This window comes from Podarcis cretensis, assembly GCF_951804945.1.
Source record: "Podarcis cretensis genome assembly, chromosome: 6".
Taxonomy (NCBI): Eukaryota; Metazoa; Chordata; class Lepidosauria; order Squamata; family Lacertidae; genus Podarcis; species Podarcis cretensis.
Window position 1 is genome coordinate 47,604,079 of NC_137175.1, and position 24,791 is coordinate 47,628,869.

Genomic DNA, 24,791 nt, shown 5'->3' on the forward strand with positions numbered 1-24,791 from the left:
GGTTATCTTAAGACCTAAAAGTTGTTTTCAAGCATTCCATAAAAGCTTTTTGGTACATGGACTACCACTTGTATTAGGAGAGATATGTTTAAAACCATCAGAATTAAAGCATTGATTTGCATGAGATTATAAATGTCAGACCAGTTGATGCTGGTTACTGACAGGGAGGGGGGCAAGGTGGCAGGAAGGTTGTTGAGATGCAGGTGCAGCCAATCTGATGATGCTCGCAATACTCCTACACCAACCTCCCTGCTGCCTCACCTGTCTCCCTCTTGGTAACCATAGTGAGACTGGCATTGGGAAACCAGGTAAGCAACACTTCCCCCATCAACCACTATTGGAGGGAACAGTTTGCTGTTTGGACTCTGCTTTAAGACATCAAAATGGTTTGGGCCAGCACTACTGAAAGGGGCATTTCATGGAACATGTTTGTATGGTTTGATTTAGGTGCCTAACTGGTAAAATCTGTGATTGTAATGTTCACGGTTAGAAAGTAAAACTTGTTATACAAATAAGACAGGTTGGGCCTCTGCAAAAAGAAGAAGTAGTAGTTCCAAAAGGTCAGATGTTATGTTTATTTGAGCATTTGGCAGCTTTGTCACTAATTGCCACACTGTAACCCTGTGAAAAGGGGACGCAGGTGGCGCTGTGGGTTAAAGCCTCAGCGCCTAGGACTTGCCGATCGAAAGGTCGGCGGTTCGAATCCCTGCGGCGGGGTGCGCTCCCGCTGCTCGGTCCCAGCGCCTGCCAACCTAGCAGTTCGAAAGCACCTCCGGGTGCAAGTAGATTAATAGGGACCGCTTACCAGTGGGAAGGTAAACGGCATTTCCGTGTGCGGCTCTGGCTCGCCAGAGCAGCGATGTCACGCTGGCCACGTGACCCGGAAGTGTCTCCGGACAGCGCTGGCCCCTGGCCTCTTGAGTGAGATGGGCGCACAACCCCAGAGTCTGTCAAGACTGGCCCGTATGGGCAGGGGTACCTATACCTTTACCTTTAACCCTGTGAAAGTATGGTATCAAGTAGAAAGTCAGGAGAAGGAGGGACAGATAGAATTACAGGAAGAAAACTCAAGAAGTAAAGTTGGCTGCGTTGTTCCATCAGGGGGAGATGGATCCCAAAATCCAAATTCGGACCACATCTTTATTAGTTAAAACATAATAAAGCACCTTGATGAGCATATAAAGTTGTCATCAACTCCAGCCCAAATTCTTAGGCAAGTAAATGAAATAATGTCTGGAAATATAAATAACCAACAATTATCAATCATAATTAAAATGGCAGCCTTGGGGAGCAGCAGGAGGTCCTGATGAAGGCGGGGAACAGCTGTTCTGAAACCCAGCTCCAAAGCCTTCTGAAAAGCTCCTTGACTCTGGACTATATAGTAAACAGCAATCCAAGGTGCGAAGGATAAGTAGGACTGGAATAACACTTGTAGTTTAATGTTGAACTTTGGACATAATGGAGATGTAAAAGATTTGGATAATTACAAAAGATGCAGGAGGAAATGGTTAAAAATAGGACCCACAAAGGGGAGGAGGAAAGTCCAGGAGATTCTTTGGAATCTTGTTTTTATGTTGCATGTTGGATAGTTGGCTGTAAAACTTTAATCTGAAAAACCAAATAAATAAATAAATAAATAAATATTTTATTTTATTTTTTTAAAAAAAACAAGTTTAGAGGATGAGGAGTTGGCTATGGAGTCTGTCTCTGGCCACAGTCCTGCAATGGAATGGGGAAGGATGCAGCAAACTTTCAAGTGATTCTGCTTACGCAGGTGTCAGGTTGCAGCAAGGCCTCTTCCAATATTATCCTGCCTGGGTGTTAATATCTGCCAGAGAGACCCTTCTTCGGATTCTACCAAGGGGTGGGGTGGTGACCCCAAAATAGGGCCACTTCTCTGTCATAGCATCCTGGCTGTGGAACTCCCTCCCTTCCAAACGAGATTCAGGGTTGTCTCTGAGCATTTCTCAACACCAATTAAAAACATATTTACTCTCCCAGGCTTTTGGTAGGGGCTAATGAGAGATACTTTGATGGATGTGCCTGCTGCTGTAATGCAGCTGGAGAAGATCTGATATATTTGCTGCTGTGCTTTGTTGGGATAAGTTGCTGTTGGCTGCTGATTTACAATTGTGCTTTACACAGCAAATGGCTTGTTTTAATTTTGGTGCAGATTTTAAATCGCTTCAATCCGCTCTGGGATCACGAAAGTGATGAAGGGCAGGATGTAAACCTAAAGAATAAGGAAAAGAACAAAAATATACTTTTGTAGGAAGAAGATGAGAGAGTAACGGGGTGTGTTCAGCAGCCTGGCTTTGAAGATGTCTGAGTTGTGAATGAGGGCAATGGGGAGATTATGAAACTCTGTCTACAATGTGAAGAGAAGGATTAAGTTCCTAAGGTTCAATCAGGGAAGAGATTGCTATCCCAGGATCCGCTTTTGGAATGAGAAAATAGAGGCAGGAGATGGATTAGAAAGGAGGAAATATGGAGTGGAAAAGAGACACAGAGAAGCAGACCAACTAGAACAACAAGAGTCTTCCCCATGTATTCCTATCAGTCACATGCTTCACCCTGAAACTATTTGTTATTTCTATTTATCAGGCTTCCATCCAATCAGTTTTTGCTGACGTGCACAACTTCCTTGCTGTCAGTTCACCTTTCCATTCACTCTTCCTGGTCCTTCCACATTGTTCCACCACCTCTTCCCACCCCGGTTACACAGCTTATCACATTCTTTCACAGCCACATAATGGGCCCTGCAATGACTAGTGGGGTTTCATTTCCCAAACGGGCTAATGGATCTGTTCCTTTCGAATGGGCTTCCTGCAGCATTCATTTCAATGTGTAACCTAATTAACACAACAAAAAGGTAGTAGATGCTCTGGAAACACAGCCTGGATTTATATGACACCAGACCTCCATAGCCTGTGCTGCTTCTGTTCATACATCAAGAACCAGGACCTACTTCTGAAAGCCCACAGTGCAGCTATATATCATGCGTTTAAGTTAGGGTTGCCACGTGGCCAGTTGTTAACCCACCCAGCCATAAGTTTAACATCCAGGCTCTATTTGCATATTTATTCATTGATTTGTGGTTTGTTTGATTCTTATTTATTAAAAGGCAGTATCTCTAATCTTATCTGTTTTAAGAGATAGGATGGCATAAACGCTCCATGAAAATGAAACTAAATGGACTACATGGGGCGTGTCCCCTCCCAACCTTATCAGCTATTCCCCAGGTTTCTAATGCACAAACATTTCCTTCAACCCCTTCTTTCTGCTGCCCATCTGTAGCAGGGGAAGGAAGAGGAAATAATTAGATATGGGGCAGGGAAGGATAAATGCAAATGTGCTGTGCTTGCTTTTAACCTACATCAAAACTCCAACTGTGTACACATTAACACTTACTCTGGCTCTAGTATGCTCCTACTACCACAGTATGTATGTATGGATGGATGGACTGACTGAATTTATATCCTGCCCTATACCCAGAGCTCTCAGGGCGGTTCACAGAAAAGATCACAGCATACAAGACAAAAATAAATTCAATAACCCAATAATACCCCCCCCCAAAGAGCCACATTTTAAAAGGGTATGGGATGTTGATCAGCTCAACCAAAGGCCTAGTTAAAAAGGAACGTTTTTGCTGGGTGCATAAAGGTGTATAATGAAGGCACCAGACGAACTTCCCTGGGGATAACATTCCACAAGCAGGGAACCACCACAGAAAAGGCTCGTTTTTGTGTTGACACCCTCTGGACCTCTCAAGGAGAAGATATATGCCGGAGGACCTCAGAAGATGATCTCAGGGTCCAAGCAGGTTCATATGGAAAGAGGCGGTCCTTGAGGTATTGCGGTCCTGAGCCGTTTAAGGCTTTATAGGTCAAAAACAGCACTTTGAATTGGGCCTGGAAACTAATCAGTAGCCAGTGCAGTTGCACCAGGATTGGTGTAATATGCTCAAACCATCTTTCTCCAGTGAGCAACCTGATCGCTGAATTCTGCACCAGCTGAATTTTCCAAACCGTTTTCCGAGGCAGCCCTACATATAACACATTGCAGTAATCAATGCAGAGTTTAAAGCCCCAAGTACACAAAGCTACAGTCCTATGATTCTATGACTTTAGCCATAATCCATAAGCATCCTGTTGATTCTTGAGAAATACTCCTGCTTGATGCTCTCACGCCAGTTTCCATCGGATTAGAAAACAGAAGCCACAGGTAAACCAAGGTGAGTACATTTCAGGCAGCTGTTGTGCCTGCACAGATCATAGCGTATGCACCTATGACAGCTTCCGTGATTTGGAGTTTGGTGCAGGGGAAACAAATCAGGTAACAGAGATTGGGTGAAGACACCTCCACTCCTTCTCTGGTATGAACAGCAATATTAAAAAGTGTCTTGAAACACAGCGGCCAGGAGTAGACTTTGCTGCGTTTCAAGCTGCTAATGTGTGCCGAGCCTCAAAGTTCTGCTTGTCCTGAAACCATCACACACTTCTCCTGTGGCGCAATGGGCTACTGTGTCTGGCTGTTAACCGGAAGGCTGGTGGTTTGAGTCCATCCAGGGATGGCTGTGGGCAAACTTCCTGCACTGCAGGGGGTTGGACTAAATGACCCTCAGGGTCCCTTCCAACTCTGTGATTCTATGGTTCTTCATATTTGGGCATAAATCCTATTGATTTTATTGAGGGGTGGGTGAATGTTGGGAGTTGCCTCCACCAAACAGAGAATCTTAATTGTTCTTCAGAAGTGCACTGTTAACTCAATAGCACAGTGAGTGACCGTGAATACTAGCACACAGAGGCTGGATCTAGACACATCAAAGAAGCATTTCAGTTAAACGCATTGTAAATTTAAAGAGGGGAAACGGGTAGAGAAAAATGGGACTCCACAGCACCATCTGGTGTCACAATGTTATATCGCATATACAATGCATATAAATCACTTTTTATTTCCCAATCTATCTGAGTCCTCTAGAGAGAAAGATAAAGACTAAGAAATGAAGCTTGCATTCTAGAAACTTCTGAATTTCCACCCTCTCCCAAATCCCAGTCTGACTCAGAAACAACAAAACTCTTTGCTCATCGTTTATTAGATCTACCTTACCGGGTTTGTCATAAAGACATTGTGATAATGCATGCAAAAGACTTTAAAATGTCAAAGTGCTGTAGAATAATTGTCATGTCTTATTATCTCACTTATACCATGCCCACCTCCAAAGAGTACGCACAATTATTTAGGAATTGGGGGCTAGTGCCAGACACTTCCCCTCTCTGGAAAAAGGCAAACATGGTTGGTTTTATTTTATTATTTCATGATAATGACAGAAGAGAACACTCTTCAATGATACGAAACAAAGACATATTTGATGCCAGGGATATTAGTCATCAATATTCACTTTGCAAAGACAAAAACAGTGATGACTAAGGTGTGCCTGACACATTGTTTATAGTCTATTTCCTCTCCTGATATTTAATTCCCCAGGGGGCAACTTCATAATAATGATTTCCACACCATGGTCATCCACATGGGGAAGGCAAGCAAGAGGAGGCAGCTGCATTCACTGGATTGGATGAACCATAATCCCCAGATTGCCAGCTTTCATTATTTTAAAAAAGAATAAATATCTAGCATTTGTAGAATCTGAGATATGGGATAAAATGCACAGATACCATTCTTCTCATTTTTTCAGGTAAGGAACTAACCTGCTCTCTCTCCTTTCCGTGTTTGGCTTGCCTTTCACTTCCCAGAGTTCACTGGGAAGAAGGATTTACAGTGGTACCTTGGGTTAAGTACTTAATTCGTTCCAGAGGTCCATTCCTGACCTGAAACTGTTCTTAACCTGAAGCACCACTTTAGCTAATGGGGCCTCCTGCTGCCGCCGCGCCGCCAGAGCACAATTTCTGTTCTCATCCTAAAGCAAAGTTCTTAACCCGAGGTACTATTTCTGGGTTAGCGGAGTCTGTAACCTGAAGTGTATGTAACCCGAGGTACCACTGTACTTACTGCATTTCTAAACCACTTTTCCTCCAAAGATTATACCTGGTTCGTTCACTCACTCATTCTACAAGCATTTTCTCCTTACAACAACCCTGTGAGGTCGGTTAGGTTGAGAGGTACTGACTGGTGGTTCAATGTTGGCTAGTAAGCTTCACGGCCTAATGTGGATATGAACCCAGGTCTTCTAACTCAAGAGTGACACTCTGCATTGGTTCTCACTTATCCTGACTCTTGTTGCCTTTGCAAATCAAAGGTGAGCGAATCAAAGCATCATCACAAGCACATTAGAACATTTAATTTAATAACCTTTTACAGTAATTTCAATGAAAGGTTTTCAAGAGGTTATTGTTAAACAAAAGCTAAAGGGTGCATTTCACATGGTATCTGACATTTTTGTGTAAATTTAAAATTACTGAGCATAATTATCTGTTACTAAAAGTTGCTGATCTTTGAATGCCATAAATAAGCAAAAAAGAAAATCAATGGACACTTAGACTGCCGTTCTATACCAAATTACCTAGGAATAAACCCACTGAACTCAATTGGACCAACTCTAAGGAGGCATGTAAAGGATTGCACCATTAAGAAAGTTTGGATCTACACATGCTCAAAGAGAAGTTGTGTAACTTCTGTTTGCGCAGTATGTATCTATCCAATTTTCTGGCACCCGCTGTGCTGTTTAAGCCCACTGAGTGACAATAATTTGTGGATACTCAAAGCCTCATGAGGACAAAGGGAGGCTGTGTCAATGATTGCTTTTAAAGTGGGCAACTGTTTTATTTCCTTGGGTACTTTTTTTTACTTTATAATGAATTTGGTGGTCCCCAATTCTATGTTATGTATGTAGTACATTGATTTCATTATCTTGTTATGTCACTGCTGTGGTCAGCACAATGACTGAACAGAACAAAATTCATGTCAATTTGCAGTTGTTTTAAGGCATCCTGAAATGAAAAGGCAGCAGGGTCAGAAGAGAACCAAACACATTTTCTGCTTTCCTTTCTGCTTTCCCTTGAAACAGTGGCGTAGCGTGGGGGTGCAGGGGGGGCTGGCCGCACTGGGCGCAACATTTGGGGGTTAGGGTTAGGGGGCGCAAATCCAGGGTTAGGGGGCGCAAATTACTTGCCTTGCCCCGGGTGCTGACAACCCACGCTACGCCACTGCCTTGAAATGTCCTTCAAGGATTAGCTGCAACGCATTGCATGCTCAAGTGTTGCTGACGTGAAACAGTTAACACAAGAAATTTAATACAAGAGTAGATTCAGCAAGGAGGTGAGGCACACAGAACCGTATTGTAATTAGGCCATTCAGGGTTCCTTATCTAGATGATAGAATCAGGCAATTAGTGCATCATGATCTAAGGAAGCTGAACCAGTGTTTAATTAGCACAGGTCCAGGCTGGGCCATTGCTGCACTTGCATTCACACTGCATTGTCCCAGTAGGGAACTCGCCAAAATAGAAATCCTGCATTTGTTGTACAGTTACAGAGCAGAGGGTTGGGATGAATCTACAGGATGTTAATCTAGGACAATCCAGATAGCAAGGCACTGGGCTTAGGATTCAAAATGCAAGTGTTATTCCATACCCTTCAGCATTTCTCCGATGAAAATAGGGGGACATGCTAAGGAAAAGCAGGATATTCCAGGATCAAATCAGAAACCAGGACGTCCCTGGAAAATAGGGTCACTTGAAATGTCTGTTATTCTATTTATTTATTTCATATATTTATATGCTACTTAATACTAGAACGCTATCTAAACCAGGGATAGGCAAACTAAGGTCTGGGGGCCAGATGCAGCCCAATCGCCTTCTCAATCCAGCCCGCGGATGGTCCAGGAATCAGCATGTTTTTACATGAGTAGAAAGTGTCCTTTTATTTAAAATGCATTTCTGGGTTATTTGTGGGGCATAGGAATTCGTTCGTTTTTAATTTTTTCCCAAAATATAGTCCACCCCCCCACAAGGTCTGAGAGACAGTGGACCAGCCCCCTGCTGAAAAAGTTTGCTGACCCCTGCTCTAAGCAGTTTATGAAAAGATAACAAGTGGGGGGGGCAGATGACAGATAGATAGACAGACAAAATAGAAATAACAATATACAACTAAGACTGCAATTACAGATGAAACAATTTTATTTTTTAAAGAAACCCAAAATGTAGCAACACTCTTAGAAAACTTTTTAGGAATCGGGGAAATGGCTCAGTAGCCATAAAATGTAGCCATAAAATGTATAACTTGCTGTTGAAATGGAATACGCAGGATGAAACAGTTAAATCAGTTATGATTAAGTGGGCGCAAGATATTGGTCATAACATTATGTTTGCTGACTGGGAAAGGTTGTGGACCACCGGCATGAAATTTACGGCGTGTAACGCCTTGAGGTAAAATATTATGAAAATGATATATAGGTGGTACATGACCCCAGTCAAGCTTGCAAAAATTTACCACTTGTCAGACAACAAATGTTGGAAGTGTAAAGAAAATGAAGGCTCATTCTTTCACCTCTGGTGGACATGCCCAAGGATTAAGGCTTTCTGGGAAATGATATATAATGAAATGAAAAAGATGTTTAAATACACTTTCCTGAAGAAACCAGAGGCCTTTCTCCTGGGTATGGTCAGCCATGTGGTGTTAAAGAAGGACAGAACTTTGTTTTTGTATGCCACAACAGCAGCAAGGATCCTTATCGCAAAGTATTGGAAGACATCAGATCTACCCACTCTGGAAGAATGGCAGATGAAGATGACAGACTATATGGGACTTGCAGAGATGACGGGCAGAATCCGAGACCAGGAGAAAGAGACAGTGGAAGAAGATTGGAAGAAATTTAAGGACTATCTTAATAAATATTACAAGATTAAAGAATGTTAGATTGACATGGACTTAAAAATATTGGTTTTCAGAGACATTAGAGTAAGAAAAGGAAGGGAATTAGTAAAAAACTTTTGGGAAATAAGGGAATGGAGTTGCTGTTGGGATAATGAAACTAGAATACAAAACGGTGAGGTATGAGGAAGTCGGGGAAATAAGGTTGAGAAAATAAGTTTTGAAATTATACTTGCTGTTTTTTGTTTGTGTTTGTTTTCATTGTAGTTGTTTTGTATTTGTATGTTCTTATTGGAAAATTTAATAAATATTATTAAAAAAAAAAAAAAAGCCTGGCCATCAAGTGTCAGTAAGGTGATTGGAGAAGAGGAGAGAGGTATTGTCTGCAGCTATTCTGACCCTGCCCTCAAGCCCTCCAACCTTATCCACCTCCTTGCTCACCATGCTGTCTCCTGCCTATAACCACTTGGATAGGAGCACCATCCCTTCCCTCTTTACCCTCCATCTTGCCAAAGCACAGTCAGACTTGCAATTTGCAGTATTAGCCCCACTAACACATGCACATCACACCCAGTTCTGTCTTCCACCTACTCCCAAGTGATTTCCTTACTCAGACCATTCACACTGCATAAACACAAATCACAGAGCACACCCCCCCCATCCATTATCACTCATGCCATATTACTCCCACACCTCCACCAATACTCACAAATGCACCATCCACCCAATCTCTCCAACACTTCCTTCTTAATCACCAATCTCTCAATCTAGTCTGCAGCAAAACATCAAAGCAACAGTAAAAGCATTGGCAGAAGCGTATAAAATATTTAAGATATTGCCACCCATCAATCACACACATGTGTTGTTCTGGGCAGCTTTCTGGCTCTCACCCAGGTTGCTATTTCCCACCCAAGACTCTCAGCCAAGGATGGTTCTGGGACTGCACTCCACTCCCTGGTACTCCTTTCTCTCATCAGTGATGCCCTCAGACATTTCTAGTCCACAAAACAGGGACTTCACAAAAAATAGTAGTTCAGTTTGAAGGCAGGCACCCTTGCCCACATCACAACACTAAAATGTGGCCCTACCCTTTGATTTTGCCCCTTCAAGCTATCCATATGTGGCAGGCATTGCACTTCAGCGGTGCTGACTTTGTAGAGTAGACCTATAACTGCTGAAGTGCCTTCTTCTATACAACTACTCAAGGTAGAGCAGTCCTCTCCTCTTCACCATCTGGCCACTCTAGGTGTCTAAGGCAGCTAGCTAAAGAGCTTTCACTTGAATGGAACTGTGACATGGAAATTGCAAATGCAGCCTTGCAACACACCATGAACCACACAGTCCTGGGGGAAAAATCCCTAAAGGGAAACATAGAAGCTGTGGTTTTAGCACTTTTCCTACTGACACATCTGCCACCAGAATTCCTGCTTCTCCACCATTTGATCAACATCCATCTATAATCTGTTTTATTTTGCCCTAGCCTAAGACACACTTCAAAAACAAATGCAACATGAAACTCCATTCAAATCATTTTTCGGTGCTGCAAGCATAAAGTGATGGGAATGCATTTGTGATCTCAGCCTTTAAAAAAACAAAACACCACTGAGGTGTCAGACTTAGTTCTAGTTTTCTCATCCTGGTGTCCTCCAGATGCTGTTGAACTACAACTCCCATCATACCTAACTGCTGGCCATGCTGGCTGGAACAGATGGGAGTTGTAATCCAATAACGTCTAGGGGGCACCGTATTGGAGAAAGCAGGTCTAGTCCTTTGAAACTAGTGGCTCAACCAGCCAGCATTACATTCTACAGCAGTGGATACAAAAAAACCAGGCGCTGAGGGCAAACACAGACCGTCATTTCTGTGCACCCTGCTTGTGAACAGCCAAAGGCCTGCTGTCAACAGATCACTGACTGAGATCCTGAAAGGCACCTCACATCTTGGTTGTTATGTTTTCAATGGATAATTCACTCTAATCCAGTCTAAGGCAAGCTGTGAGACAACCCAGGACACACATATTTTCCTTTCAACGTTGCTCCTTCCTAGCTGTTTTCATGCATTCTCTGAAGACAGGAATGGGATTGTACCCTCTGCCCCCACTTCCAACCTGTGAGTGTTCCTTGAATAGGGCCTGTAGCATCTAAACAAGCACAGACTCTCTCCATGCAACTGTGAATTCTGCAAAAGGCAAGGTCCCTGTACATGTACACAGCCTGTGTGTGTCTATTTGTACACGCAGATGCTCTAACCACACCTTTGACCAAGTGCACAGAGGTCTGGAGCAATGACAGCAAGCCTGATTCCATCTTCCCTTCCCATGAGTATTTGGTGACGGCAGATATGGGGAGAGGGAAGGGGCCCCTGTTGAATAATTGCCTGAGGCGGTAAGAACAAATGAACCATCATCATCACTCATCAGGAGATGGCAATTTTGCACATGCAAATTAGCAAGCCATTGCCGCAATTAGGTGTGCAGATTCGCTTTAAATTGCTATGAGCAATTTTCAAGGACTGTTGTGTTCCATTAAGTACACGGTGATGTTCTATGGCTTTTCTTACACTTTCACATAAAACACCATCAGAAAAATCAGAGCTATGGAACTGGATCTGGCCAGTGGGCAAAGTCAGTCATTCCTCATTGCCCAGTGGGCTGACTTGGTCTGCCTGGCCACACCCCTGTCCATGTTCAAAGGGGCTAAATGTGCTGATTATTAGTTACAGTGAACCCCTTAAGTCCATATGCAAGCAAGGTTCAGATTCAAATAAACATTCCTCCTCTGCAGACAGTGTCCAAATGAACAAAGGACCCTGACCTGATTAAGACTATTTCAATGATCTTATGAGAAGTACTGATTGCAACAAATATTGTTTTATGTCTGAAGAAGATCACGTATTGGTGCCAAAAACGTGAACTTACCCAAACAATGTGTGTAGCTATTGATGTCTTCTTTAACTATCTGCATATATAAAACTTTCTTTCACAGAACACACATAGTCCAAAAAGCATTTGTGTACATTTTTAAATCCTGGAAAGAATTTGATTAGATTCTAACACATCAGCTTGGTGGGTAAGGAGGAGTTAACTTTAAAATTAAATGACGTGCATAGAGGACTGGAATGAAACCTGTCCCTCCCTCTCTCATAATTTCCCATGCTCTACAGCTGTAAGGTGGTTTCCCTTGGCTCACATCGGGTATCTGCAACGAGGTAGGAGAAACCATTTTAGAGTAGGAGAGGGGGTGAGAGGAAGGATGTGGGTTTTGTTTCTATCATTCATGCACTATGTTTAATGTTAGAAGCCAACCTCCAATTCCTACTTTACAGCCAAACCAGCCAACATATGCTTAATAAACATGTGTGCCTCAAGAAGCTGGCACCAGAGAACATTGGCTATCCGCCCTGGCTGCCACCCTGACACACCCAAGCAGAGGCTCTTGCTTGTAAGTAAGAAAGAGATATTTATCCAGGCAAACAATGGTCCAGGTTAAGCAGCAGGCACAAGAAACAGGAGTCATGGCTCAGAAGCTGAAGAGCAGGACAAGAAGTTCAGAACTGGATGAAAGCAATGAAGATGCCCTAACAAGTTTCCACGCCTCACCCACCAAGCTTTGAAAGACAAGGTGTGGCACTCTCCTTTGCAAAACACCTTTGCCTTGCAGGAATGTCGGACCCACCTTTTGGGTGGGTGGGTCTGTTACTCCCACCTGTGAAGGTAGCACCTGATTCAAGACTGCACTCTTCGGCTCAGGTTCCTGTTCAGTTGCTGCTACCTCTGGTTCTGCCTCCCCACTTGGCTGCTCCAAACCCTCCCCAGCCTCCACTGAAACTCTCCACTCTACAGGAAAATGAGGAGAAGCTAGCATCCCTGCTCTCTCTTCCCTAAGCATCTGAAGTCAAGGTGGAAAGGGGAGATCCTACCTCCTCCAACTTGTGTTCCCACTATTCAGGGGGCCCCCCACACTTTTCTTCCTCCTTTCTCTTGAGTCAGAGCAGGCATAGGCAAACTCGGCCCTCCAGATGTTTGGGGACTACAACTCCCATCATCCCTGATCAGTGGTCCTGTTAGCCAGGGATGATGGGAGTTGTAGTCCCAAAACATCTGGAGGGCCAAGTTTGCCTATGCCGCTGAGTCAGAGCCTGCCAATCCAACCAAATTCTGACTGCGCACTGCAGGGCTCGTGACAATATTGACCACTCATAAGAAGGAAATATTTGCATTATAAAAGAGTCTTCTGTGCCCTCTGAGCATTTACCTCCCTACCAGCCAATTGAAATGGACCCCATTCTTTCTTAACACTGGAATAGCATGAGATAATAACTGCCAAAGCCATGTTATTGTGCCTGTTTAATTGTTGCAGACAGAACGATATTTCACACCATGTAGACTTGCTGCTGCTGCTTTCCTGTGTACTAAATCCTGTTCCATGGAGCCCCACCCTGCAAATCCACATGCAACCACAATAATAGTTATCTGAAGGTGTGATTGAAAACTAAATAGCAGTCACTTATACAGCCATGTTTACTCAAAGCCCTTCCTCTTCAACCAGGTCAGAGTGCAAATCCAGCACACAGTCATACTCTCTTTTCTGACATACTGTTCGCATGCTCCATTCTTCACAATAAGCAGAAGTAGTTCTACATTGATGGAATGTAAGTTTGCAGTTTGTGGTGTAAAGAATTATTAATTCAAATAATTGCGTCTACAATATTGGCTGAAACTACGTGTGTGTTGCCCCAAACACATTTTAACAGGTGTTGGTTTACGGTAATTTCCTATGGTCTACACTGACTTTACCTTCTTTTTCTTCTTCTTCTTTACTAACATTTACTAACACTAGCTGCCTGTTCAAAGTGAGAGGAGGATAATGAAGAATATTGTGAAATGGATGTACCAATTTACTGTTAAAGCATAAATTATTTATTTCTTTATTTAAGTTGGAGTTCCCTCAACTTTTAAGGCATCATGTTAGAGAATTATGACTAAGAATTCTTGCTAAAAGACATAAGTAGTGCCCTGTGGAGCCAATCAAGGTTCACATAGTCCAGCACTTTTTGCAACCTGCAACCAGAAGGGATTTAGGAGTGCTGAGTTCAGAGGCCTGGGACCCTTAGAAATCAGAACATGGACTGAGACTATGGTTGTTAAATGAAAAGGTTTCTTTTGGAGTATTTTCCTTGTTCACAGTTACGTGCGGACTGGTGTTCTTCCTCCCAGAATTATCTGCAAGTTCCTGGGATAGTCTATATTCTGGAATCCTGGTCTAGATCAAGGAATAGATCCACCATAGACATTACAAGATGGTTCACCAGAAACAGGGTAATAGGTCACAATTTAGCTTCTGCCCACACTTCTGCCATAATTATCCCTGTCAGCTTTGGGGTGTCTTGACACTGCAGGTTTAACAGTAATTTGCTTTCCCCAAGGTACTCTGGGAACTGTAACAGTAGGGAAGATCTAGCTCAGTTCCCTCACCATATTCTCATGATTCACTGGATACCCATCCAGAGTTATAGGACTAGATCCAGCCTTGTCATGTCTAGAGCAAATTTAAGTCCCATTGATTTTAATGGGTCTATGCTAAGTATGAGGAGTTGAGATCCAAGCCATGGTTGGCATCATTACAGCACTAGCAATGCATGTCAGGAAAGAAACATGCACACCACCACCAATGGTATAGATCAAGCATAGGCAAACTCAGCCCTCCAGATGTTTTGAGACTACAATTCCCATCATCCCTGACCACTGGTCCTGTTAGCTAGGGATGATAGGAGTTGTAGCCCCAAAACATCTAGAGGGCCGAGTTTGCCTATGCCTGGTATAGATCCCTTTGCCCAATTCCACACTGGAGAGCAGGGCTGCCTTTTGCTGCTGGCAGAGGATCCCCAGATTCAGTCCCTGGCATCATTAGTTAAAAAGGGCCTTAGGTAGCAAATTTGGGAAGTAAGTCACCTTGGAGAGCCACTGCCAATGGACAGCACTGGGTTTAATGGGACAAAGGCCAGATTCAATATAAGATAGCTTTGTGTGTTTAGCTCAAGGCTAAGCAGCAAGGAAGGAAGCAACAATTAGGACAAAGGACTAAGAGCTGAAAGCCAAATCTGTTGTCCAGTCACACTCTGAAAATAAGTCAATCTTTCCATGCCCTAGTTGACCATCTGTACAGGGCAATGATTAGAATGTGCCTTTATCTGAAAATGGCTGAAAATGATTACAATGTGCATGACTCATTGACAAGAGCATGCAGAACGTCTTGGGGTCCATCACCATCAGAAGGGTTCACAAAGACCTGCATCCTAAGAGGAGTTGTCAATCAGGGCAGACAGAAGTGGACTGCACAGACCACTGTCCTAATTTAGTAAAGAGCAAACACAGAAGCAGTCCCTAGGTCCACCTTACCCATCTTCCCTTCTTATAGAAAGTTAAAAGGTACAGGTATATTCACTGGGGGAGGAAGAGGAGTGCAGGGGGAGCGCCCTGCCCCCAGCAGCACAATCCCGGTGGGGTGCCATCGCGGCTGTCCCCCCGCCCGCGCTGGGCGCCCTGCCCCCAGGATGTGCACCACGCCCCTACGTGCGGCACACCACCCCACCGGGACACCACTCTCACCTGCTCTCTGCCCCCCCCCCCCCCGGTGCCAGAGCATGAAGCTGGGTATATTGATCCTTGTGGATTTCATTCTCCACATCTCTCCATTAGGAGAACTATCCAGTTATTCCTTCTTTCTGTGTCATGTTTGTTAATCAGTTACTAATCAACAATATGACTTTTCTCACTCCATCACTGCTAAACATTCTTTTTTGAAGTCTAAGTACACCATGGCAGGAGGAACCCCGCTATCAATATGCTTGTTGACACTCTCCTAGAACTTGGGAAGGCTAGTGAGATGGGCCCTACTCATGCAGAAGCCATGCTAGTTCTGCTTCAGCAAGACTTGTCCTTCTATATGCTCAGTAATTCTGTCTTTAACAATGATTTCCATCAGTTTTTTCTGGAACAGACATTAAGCTATTCAGCCTGTATTTCCAGGCTCTAGCCCCCCAACCCCTTACTATTGTTGGTATAATTATTATGCCAATATGGATGTATGGAGTTTGAACTGAACATAGAAAAAAAAAATATCAGGAGCATTTCCTAAATAAAGTTTCTGTTAGATAAGCAAATTAAAAGCAACGTTATTGCAAGACCTTTCCTGGCAAGGCACATGTGATGTAGAATTGTGACCTCCGTGGCAACTGAGTGTCATTTCCTTAGCCATGGCAACAGCCAAGCTACTGTCACTGTAATTATACAATAATGGTTCGCTATCTGGGCAGACATACCGGTAACTCCTCAGTGAGACACAGGAATGAGCAAAATAAGGGCTTGCATCTGCTAATAGAAATAAGCCCCCCTTTAATAACTGTCCTTGTGATCACAGTTGTGCTCATGTTTGCTGCTTTAATCCTGCATCATTGGTAGATTCCCCAACCCCCTCCACCTTTGATGAGATTAACGCAAAGCCTTCAGAACTAAGTATGCATTGGGAAGGGTGTAACTGGCAGCTTTATTTAGCCTTAGGGTAATTTGACATGTTTGGTCACCAACGGGTTCTTCTGTTACAGGCAGGAGAACAAGCCTTTCATTTCTGCAAGAAGTCTTTAATTGTCTCCTGCATTCATTCCAACCTTGTCATTTCATGCAATTTTAGTGTTTTGGCAGGCTTTCAATACCAACCTTAGCAAAGAGCTTGAGCTGCGATTGAAATTTATGCACAAAGGGCACACACACAGTCCAACTACACTTAAACAATGAGTTCAATGAGAGAAAGTAACTACAGTATTTCAAAAAATGAGCAACTAAAAGTTCATTCCATTTCTCACTGATCTGCATTACTGCAATGGCAAAGGCAGTGAACCACTCCTTTCCAATAGGGCAGGGGTCAGCAAACTGTTTCAGCAGGGGGCCGGTCCACTGTCGCTCAGACCTTGTGGGGGGCCGGACTATATTTTTTGGGGGGGGAATATGAACAAATTCTTATGCCCCACAAATAACCCAGAGATACATTTTAAATAAAAGGACACATTCTATTCATGTAAAAACACGCTGATTCCCGGACCGTCCGCAGGCCGGATTTAGAAGGTGATTGGGCCGGATCCGGCCCCTGGGCCTTAGTTTGCCTACCCATGCAATAGGGCTAGGGTGGTCATGTGTCCTATTTTAAAGAGGACAGTCCTCTATTTGAAGGGTTGTCTGATATAAAGCCTAAGAACCTTTAGAAGGGAAAGCAGGAGGGGCCCTGAAGATGCCTATCAGTTAGCGCCTAGATACCATACTTGCAGGCACACAAGTTACCTAACCACGACAGTCTGGGGTACTGTATTAATGCATCAATAAAAGCAAGCATTTCTAAATCTCCATGCATGTTTTGTGCAAATCTGTCTCCTGATTTGTTTTCTTGGGGGTGAGTAAGTTGCCACACTACATGGGACCATCAAAGCAATTCACATTTGCAAATTTTATTTTTTTTGATTTTAATAATTTGTATGCTGCTTAATATTGCAGTGTCTAAGTGGTAACTCTTTACATCAAATGACAATAGATATATAAGAACAACCACCACATTTCCTGGTGAGGTATGGGCCGAATGCCTTGACACTGCTGGGATGAGGGACCAATTGAGACGGATCTCTGGGACTTCTGGAATCTGATGAATTCCTGAATGATCTGGGAGCGGTCATAATGAGTTGCTGAGTGAAATGAAACGAATAAGCAGGTGACACCTCGCTCTATCTCTCTGTTTCATCTGAATTGGGAGAGGCAGTTGAGGTGCCAGAAAAGGTGCTTGGAGTAGGGTTGCCATATTTTGAAAAAGAAAAAACACTATGACAGCCATTCAAAGCAAATAAATGCCATTTGTCTCAAATTTTACCCCTGAAAAAGAGGACGTGTCCTGGAAAAAGAGACACATGACAACCCAAGTTTGGAGGCAGAGACAAGGTGGATGTGGATAAATAAATTAAGTTGAATCTTGAAAAGACAAAGGTATCAGCTGATTTCATCCTGTGGTGTCCCACAAAGACCACAATGACCGTTGTATAGGTAACATAATGCTCAGTTACACAGGACCCAAGTAGCTGCTTCCTAAAAGTTGGTCCTAACTTCCTGGGTTACAGTGCTACAGGCCCTTAAAGGAATTCTATAGTCCGTTCTTCGAACCAAGTGAAGAGCAATAACAGAACCCCCCTGCCTATTTCCAGAGGAGGATAAAGTGACTTTTGTCATTCACCTTCTGTTTGCACCAGTCCAAATGCATCTAATGGGCATTTTCTCTGAAGTGTATCCAACTTGCATAGTCTTTGTTGGGCCTTCTGCCGCACCTCCTCCCAACTACCAAAGATTGCAAGAAGCACAAAGCAGTTTACAGCCTGCATGGCAGCTGCTGTGATGTTAACACAGTGCTCTTCTTCAACACTTCCAGTTTAGACAGGAAGGAAATTCTTCTTGTCCTCAGCCACTGACTACATAGCACCCATGTATAAATCCCTATATAGAGCAATCAACATAGGACTCTGCCATCTAGGCACAAGCAGACTGCTAGGCCCATTAAAAAAGTGCCTGGGTCTGCCGGTTGTTGGGGCAGCGCCATCGCTGTTGACTCCTACTCTGGATTTGCAGGCATCCTGCATGGTTTTTACAAGCAGCACAACTCTAAGCAAGATCCTTGGCTGGCAGACAGCAAGCAAGAATCTACCCACATCCAGCCACTAACATTACTTTGTTCCTTTTCTTCTCCAGAGGAACGCTTACAGGGTCTGCTGAGGATACAGCCCACCAGAGCAAAGAATAAATTAGCACAGCTGGATGGCACAGTCTTAGCAGCTACTGAGTACTGTGCACTGACAAGCTACTTGGCAGGCTATGTCACAGTTTACAGGCACTGATTCATGGCTGTTAATTGGCGGCTATGGAGCGCCAGCCCTGCACTAGGTGCTGCACACAAGGCAGAAGTGACAAAGTCCCTGCCCAGCAGGCTCACAGTATTAAGCAGAAGACAGGACAAAAGTGAAGGGAGAGATTTGGAGAGAGGAGGAACAAGGGTGGGAGGGTGAGCTGGGAGCAGACAGCACTAGGGAGGCGAGGCCAGGGTGATTCAGGAAAAGGCGTCTACAGTTCGTGATACAGTTTGTTTTTCTAAAATAAAGGCAAAAGCAGGAATTCTGTTTGCTGCAGATTAGCATTCATCTACACAACACTGACAGTATTAATTGCATTAATGATATTGGGTCACACTTTTTTGGATGGGGTGTTGTTGATCACAAGTGAGAACCAAAGTAACAAGATTTGTCAACATCACTGTTGAAAACTTTAGAAGGGGCAGGGATGAGCAGGAGAAAAGTAAATCCCTGCCACTTCATGGATCAAAATGCCAGTTAGGGCTAGTTCATTCAGTACATCTTATGTCCTAGCAAATAGTTCTGGATAAATGGGGCTCTCAAGAACGAACATAGCCAGGATTTTTCTTAGGGGAGGCAAGTTTTTGTTAGTGGGGGCAGAACCTCTGATTTGTATTGATTTGGGGGGCTGCTGCCTCCCTGCCTCCTCCTTGGCTATGCCCACAGTTTCAAGCATACACTTGATGTGTTGATCAGGCAATCACATATATGGGGGCGGCAACAATCCCCAGGATTGTTCAGATACTCCCCCTCCCCCCCCCCGCCCATTGTCACAGTCATGGTGCTCTCTGGAGACAATGTGCATGATAACTTGTTACCAATTACATCCGCCCAGGCAAGTGCAAACCCAGGAAGAACTGGGTGGCTTAAAAATATATTGTGTAAATTGGCCCAGAGGTCAGAGCAATTTTATTCCTGGTCTTCTCGTTGCCGGAATAGGCACTGACTTTTATGGCCAAAGCAACTGTCTTTCCCAAAAACTTAAGAGGCTCAAGGAAGCCCACTGTCAGCTCAGTCCGTAGAGCATGAGACTCAGGTTTCGAGCCCTACTTTGGGTAAAAGATTCCTGTAATATCGGGGGGGGGTGAACTGGAGGATGACTCTCGTGGTACCTTCCCACTCTGCGATTCTGAGGCTGAGTTGCCCTTGTCATCGAGCCCGGACCCCTGCTGGCTAGGGACTAAATTACAGCCCAAACCAGGAAGACATCTCGAGCTCCACACCAGCGAGCTTTTGACCACGCTCGGCAAGCAGATCCTTGCAGGACAAAACAAACGAACAACAAGCCACTTCACCCTCGATCCAGGCCCTACAGAAAGAGATCCCCGCTGCCATTCAGCAGTGCTTGCATGCCCGCGTCTGTGCTCCAAACACTCTCAAAAAACAAAAAAAAAACCCACGGGCCATGGGGTGTGTGCAACTCAGGCGCTCTCCGGAACTTCAGCTCAACTTCAGGCTAACGAGAGACTCGCGCATCGCCCTCGATGAGACCAGTGAAGCCATCGCAGCCCTTAGAAACAGCTCCGCTTCCTTCTCAGAGCCGCCGCCGAGCTCCTTTCCCCGCAGGGACTGGCTCTCTCTCTTCCCACCCTCCTCAACCCCGCAGGAAAGGGCGCTGCAAACTCACCCCAAAGTGCTGATGAAGCCATTGACCGACCCTTCGGCGTACAAGGAGACGATGTCCCCAATGTGCAAGAAGCTGGACATCTCATTCATGATTCCAACTCGGCTGGTGTCCCGACGCCTTTCCCGCCGCCCCCCTTCTCCTCTCTCGAGCTGTTCACCTCCCACCCGGGCGATCCACCATGTGGCCGGCGGGGCACCAGGATGCAATGGGCCAAAGGCTCCTCCGCCAGCGAGGGGCGTCCGGGCAAGGGATCGCCCTCCGTTCACACGTGCTTGTGCTTATCCGCCGGGACGCGGCGCGGCTGGGCTCGGCAGCAAACGAGGAGGGAAAGAAGCGCGGCTGTGTAGTTGGGGCTGGCGCGCGGTGGAGGGGGGGGGGGCGGCGGAGATCGGCCAGAGATTTGCATGAGTTCCCAGCGAGACACTCTCTCTTTTTCGTCCAGCTCTCTACCTGCAGCCAATAGAAAGCGATCAGGAAGTCCTGATGAAACATTCGATGCAAATTGGGACTGCGAGCTGGGGGGGGGGGGTGGCGTCGGAAAAGCCACACCCCTGCTGGCCACGCCCCCTCCCACCCACGGAAGAAACTTTTCCAGCATTGAGAAAGCAAGAAAAAAAAAGTCTTTTGCTTCTGAAGAAGCGTCTCTCTTGCATGTGGAGGGAACAAGAAACTTGGGGAGGTGGGTGGGGAGGGAAATGAATTGTTTCCTCTGCTCCACCTCCCCGCCCTCGCCCGAAGTATGTGTGCGTTTGGTGAGCCTCAAAAAGGAGCATTATCTGATTGTTCTTGCCGGAACTGCCCACGATTACGGCGCGAGGCTCCTGCCAAAGACAATGAAGAATGAAAACAAACAGACACACACACACGCCCCTCTTTTTCCTTCTTACACCAATCTTCTTCATTCACAGTCCTACCACGCGCTCTCTTGGGCTTTTGAATCCGATCCGAGGAGAAATGCTCTTAATTCGCGCATCAGTGAGCGCACGTGTGCATATACGCACACGTGTATAGACGCACAAGCTCACTCCACACCCGTGCTTCGAAGGCTTTCGTCGCCGCTGCTTCACGTGGGGACAAAGTTGGTGGCGCTGAAGCCGGGAGTTGCGCGCGACAGTGCTCTCGCCGCGGTCCGGACAAGCGGCCGCGCGGGCTTCCTGTCGAGGTTGGCGCTGCAGCTCAGCCTCCGGCGACACGCTGAAAGCGAGCGAGCGAGAGAGAGAGAGAGAGAGAGCAGAAAGCCAAGACTTGCTCGGGCTAACTCTCCCTTTTGTTTCGCTTGGCTATAGAGTAGCTACGGTAGTTGTTTTTAAAGCGGCCGCGGCCCTTTATTCTCAGAATCTGCTCGACTCAGGGAAAGGAGGAGGGGCGGAGATAAAAGGGGAACCTGACATCAGTTTAACCCTGTAAAAAAAACCAAAACCTAACAGATCCCCGTATTTGACACACGCAAAAGAACTTCTTTGAAACAACAGTTATTTACCACTTTCAGAAAGAGAGGGAGTTGTGCCAAAACATCTAGGTAGTGCCGGGAGTTCTGGCTTCCTTTCAAAGTTTATTTATTTATTGCATTTATATCCCGCCTTTCCTTCAGGGAGCTCAAAGTGGCTTACGGACTTCTCCTCCTCCCCATTTTATCCTCACAACAACCCTGTGAGGTACGTTAGGCTGAGAGTGTGCTACCACCAGTCCAAGATCACCCAGTGAGTTTCATGGCTGAGTCGGGATATGAACCCTGCTCTCCCAGGTCCTAGTCAGGCACTCTAATCACTATACCACACTGATGCTCATGTTGCTTGCTGGATGCTGTTGCACACCACAACAATCTTCCCAAGCGGTGTGAGATTCCAGGTGTTTCAGGTGCACCTACCAGAGTCTGTGATCCCTTTTGGGACAACGATGCACAACAGAGACTGTAGTGTCTTTATGATACAGTCGCACCTTGGTTTTCAAACGCATTGGGAGTCGAAGGTTTTGGCTGCCAAACAATTGAAAACCGGGAGTGATTGTTCTGGTTTTCAAACGTTCTTTGGAACCCAAACATCCAACCCCGCTTCCGATTGGCTGCAGGAGCTTCCTACAGCCAATCGGAAGCTGCACATTGATTTCCAAATGTCTTGGAAGTTGAACAGACTTCCGGAAAGGATTCTGTTCGGCTTCCAAAGTACCACTGTATATGGTTTATTTACACATATATACAAACCTGAACTTAGATGAAAGGTTTGCAGAGCATTCACATCCCAAGCAGGCCTGGCTTCCTCCATAAATGTAGCTTCGGATTTAAAGAACAGCAAAAGGCCATCCTCTGTGTCTCTTTGTTACAGCTTCTTCCAGACAGCCCACATCAAGTTGCCCCCCAACCAACCAACCAACCAACCACCCGCTTGCCAAGCCATTTGCAAAAACTGATGCCTTTTCCCTGTTCACTTACATCATCCACCCTGAAATCCTACACCCCTTTGCTCTCTGCCCACCATCACACAGCTTGTCTGGCAGTGTTTGCTTGATGATTTCCTTGATGAGCTGTCACTAGTCTTTGTGTCTTAATGGCTTGCACCAGTGGTTCTGAAAGGGTGTGGCAGGAGAGAGGGCAAGTGGGGTGGGAAGACTCAAGGACAATCAAAGAAACATAAACATTTCAGCATGGTGTAGTATAGTATCAAAATTATATATTTATACATACACAGACACAACCAGAAACAGTATAATTTGTGCTCTTCTGTAGCTACATTGTTTTTATACTTTCTGGCTGTCCCATGATCATATTATAAAGTACTGTAGTTGTGTTCTGTTATGCATCAAACATTGCTAGGAGTTGTTTCTTTTTGTTTTGCAATTTATTTCCTACCATTTAAAAAAAATGGTGTGACATGAGCAAATTTTTATTAAGAGAGTGTGGCCCAGAGAAAAAAGTTTGCGAACCACTGGCATACACTTAGCAAGACCTGTCAAGCTAGCCTAGTTTGTTAAAGGTAAAGGTAAAGGTACCCCTGCCCGTACGGGCCAGTCTTGCCAGACTCTGGGGTTGGTGCGCCCATCTCACTTAAGAGGCCAGGGGCCAGCGCTGTCCGGAGACACTTCCGGGTCACGTGGCCAGCGTGACATCGCTGCTCTGGCCAGAGCCAGAGCCAGAGCCAGAGCCGCACACGGAAACGCCGTTTACCTTCCCGCTGGTAAGCAGTCCCTATTTATCTACTTGCACCCGGAGGTGCTTTCAAACTGCTAGGTTGGCAGGCGCTGGGACCGAGCAGCGGGAGCGCACCCCGCCGCAGGGATTCGAACCGCCGACCTTTCGATCGGCAAGCCCTAGGCGCTGAGGCTTTAACCCACAGCGTCACCTGCGTCCCAGCCTGGCTTGTTAGAACGAGCTAAACCCAGGAAAGTCCATGTTTGGCAGTTTAATCACACCTTGATTAATTCTAGCTTTTGCCAGTTCTAAGAATTATGGGTGACCTGCACCCACAAACCCCAGCATATATAAATATGTTTTGGCTCCTGTGTCTTTAACAGCTATAAACTCCACCTGCGCAGCTTCACTAAGTGTGGAGATACAATGATGAAGAAAGCTTCACCATCGAAGTTTTTGCCTGCCTTGCAACCACTAAAGGCACCTGAACCCCACCAGGCAAAATACAGCACACCTGCTTGCATAGAAGCCAGCTTCTAAGGGCCGAGAGGTCTTTGCCCCTGCCCCAATAAAATATTTTAGAGGGCTGCTCCACCCCTCAAAAAAAGTTGATGGTCATTGCCATTCAATGTAGGGATTGTAGAAAAAATAAAACAAGTTTTGCAGAAGGGTAGGGGCTTTACAAAAATCCCAAGTGGCAGCAAAACTTAAAACAGCCCAATGAGGACTGAACACGCTCAGTAAGACATAGTATTTAGAGTGATCTAGAAAAAGAAAAGGGGAAAGTGGGGTGGGGTGGGGAGGGAATGGCTGGCTGGCTTCCTTCCTGCCTGAAAAGGATTACTCATTTTAGGAGGGAGGAGGCACTGCAACATTTTGTTGCAAGTCCTCTTGTTATAGCCGATTAGAAAACTGTTGCCTATGGTTATTGCCGTGTCTGGAATTTTGGAGGTATAAGGATGCCCTGAGCATAACATTGAACCTATCTAAAAATCCCTACATAGGAAGCTTATAAAAAATAGGAATTAGTAGGTGGCGCTGTGGGTTAAAGCCTCAGCGCCTAGGACTTGCCGATCAAAAGGTCGGCGGTTCGAATCCCTGCGGCGGGGTGCGCTCCCGCTGCTCGGTCCCAGCGCCTGCCAACCTAGCAGTTCGAAAGCATCTCCGGGTGCAAGTAGATAAATAGGGACCGCTTACCAGCGGGAAGGTAAACGGCGTTTCCGTGTGCGGCTCTGGCTCTGGCTCTGGCTCTGGCTCTGGCCAGAGCAGCGATGTCACG

The 24,791-nt window shown here is 45.3% G+C and overlaps 1 protein-coding gene across 1 annotated transcript in view; it reads right to left on the minus strand.

The window, feature by feature from the left end:
• Positions 1–20,858, minus strand: part of ITPR3 (inositol 1,4,5-trisphosphate receptor type 3) — a 96,801-nt gene extending 75,943 nt beyond the window's left edge. Inside the window, exon 1 of the mRNA XM_079980965.1 lies at positions 20,389–20,858. Coding sequence (XP_079837091.1) covers positions 20,389–20,477 — 89 coding nt within the window. The 5' untranslated portion in view covers positions 20,478–20,858. The remainder of the gene's footprint in view (positions 1–20,388) is intronic.
• Positions 20,859–24,791: the final 3,933 nt, after the last annotated feature.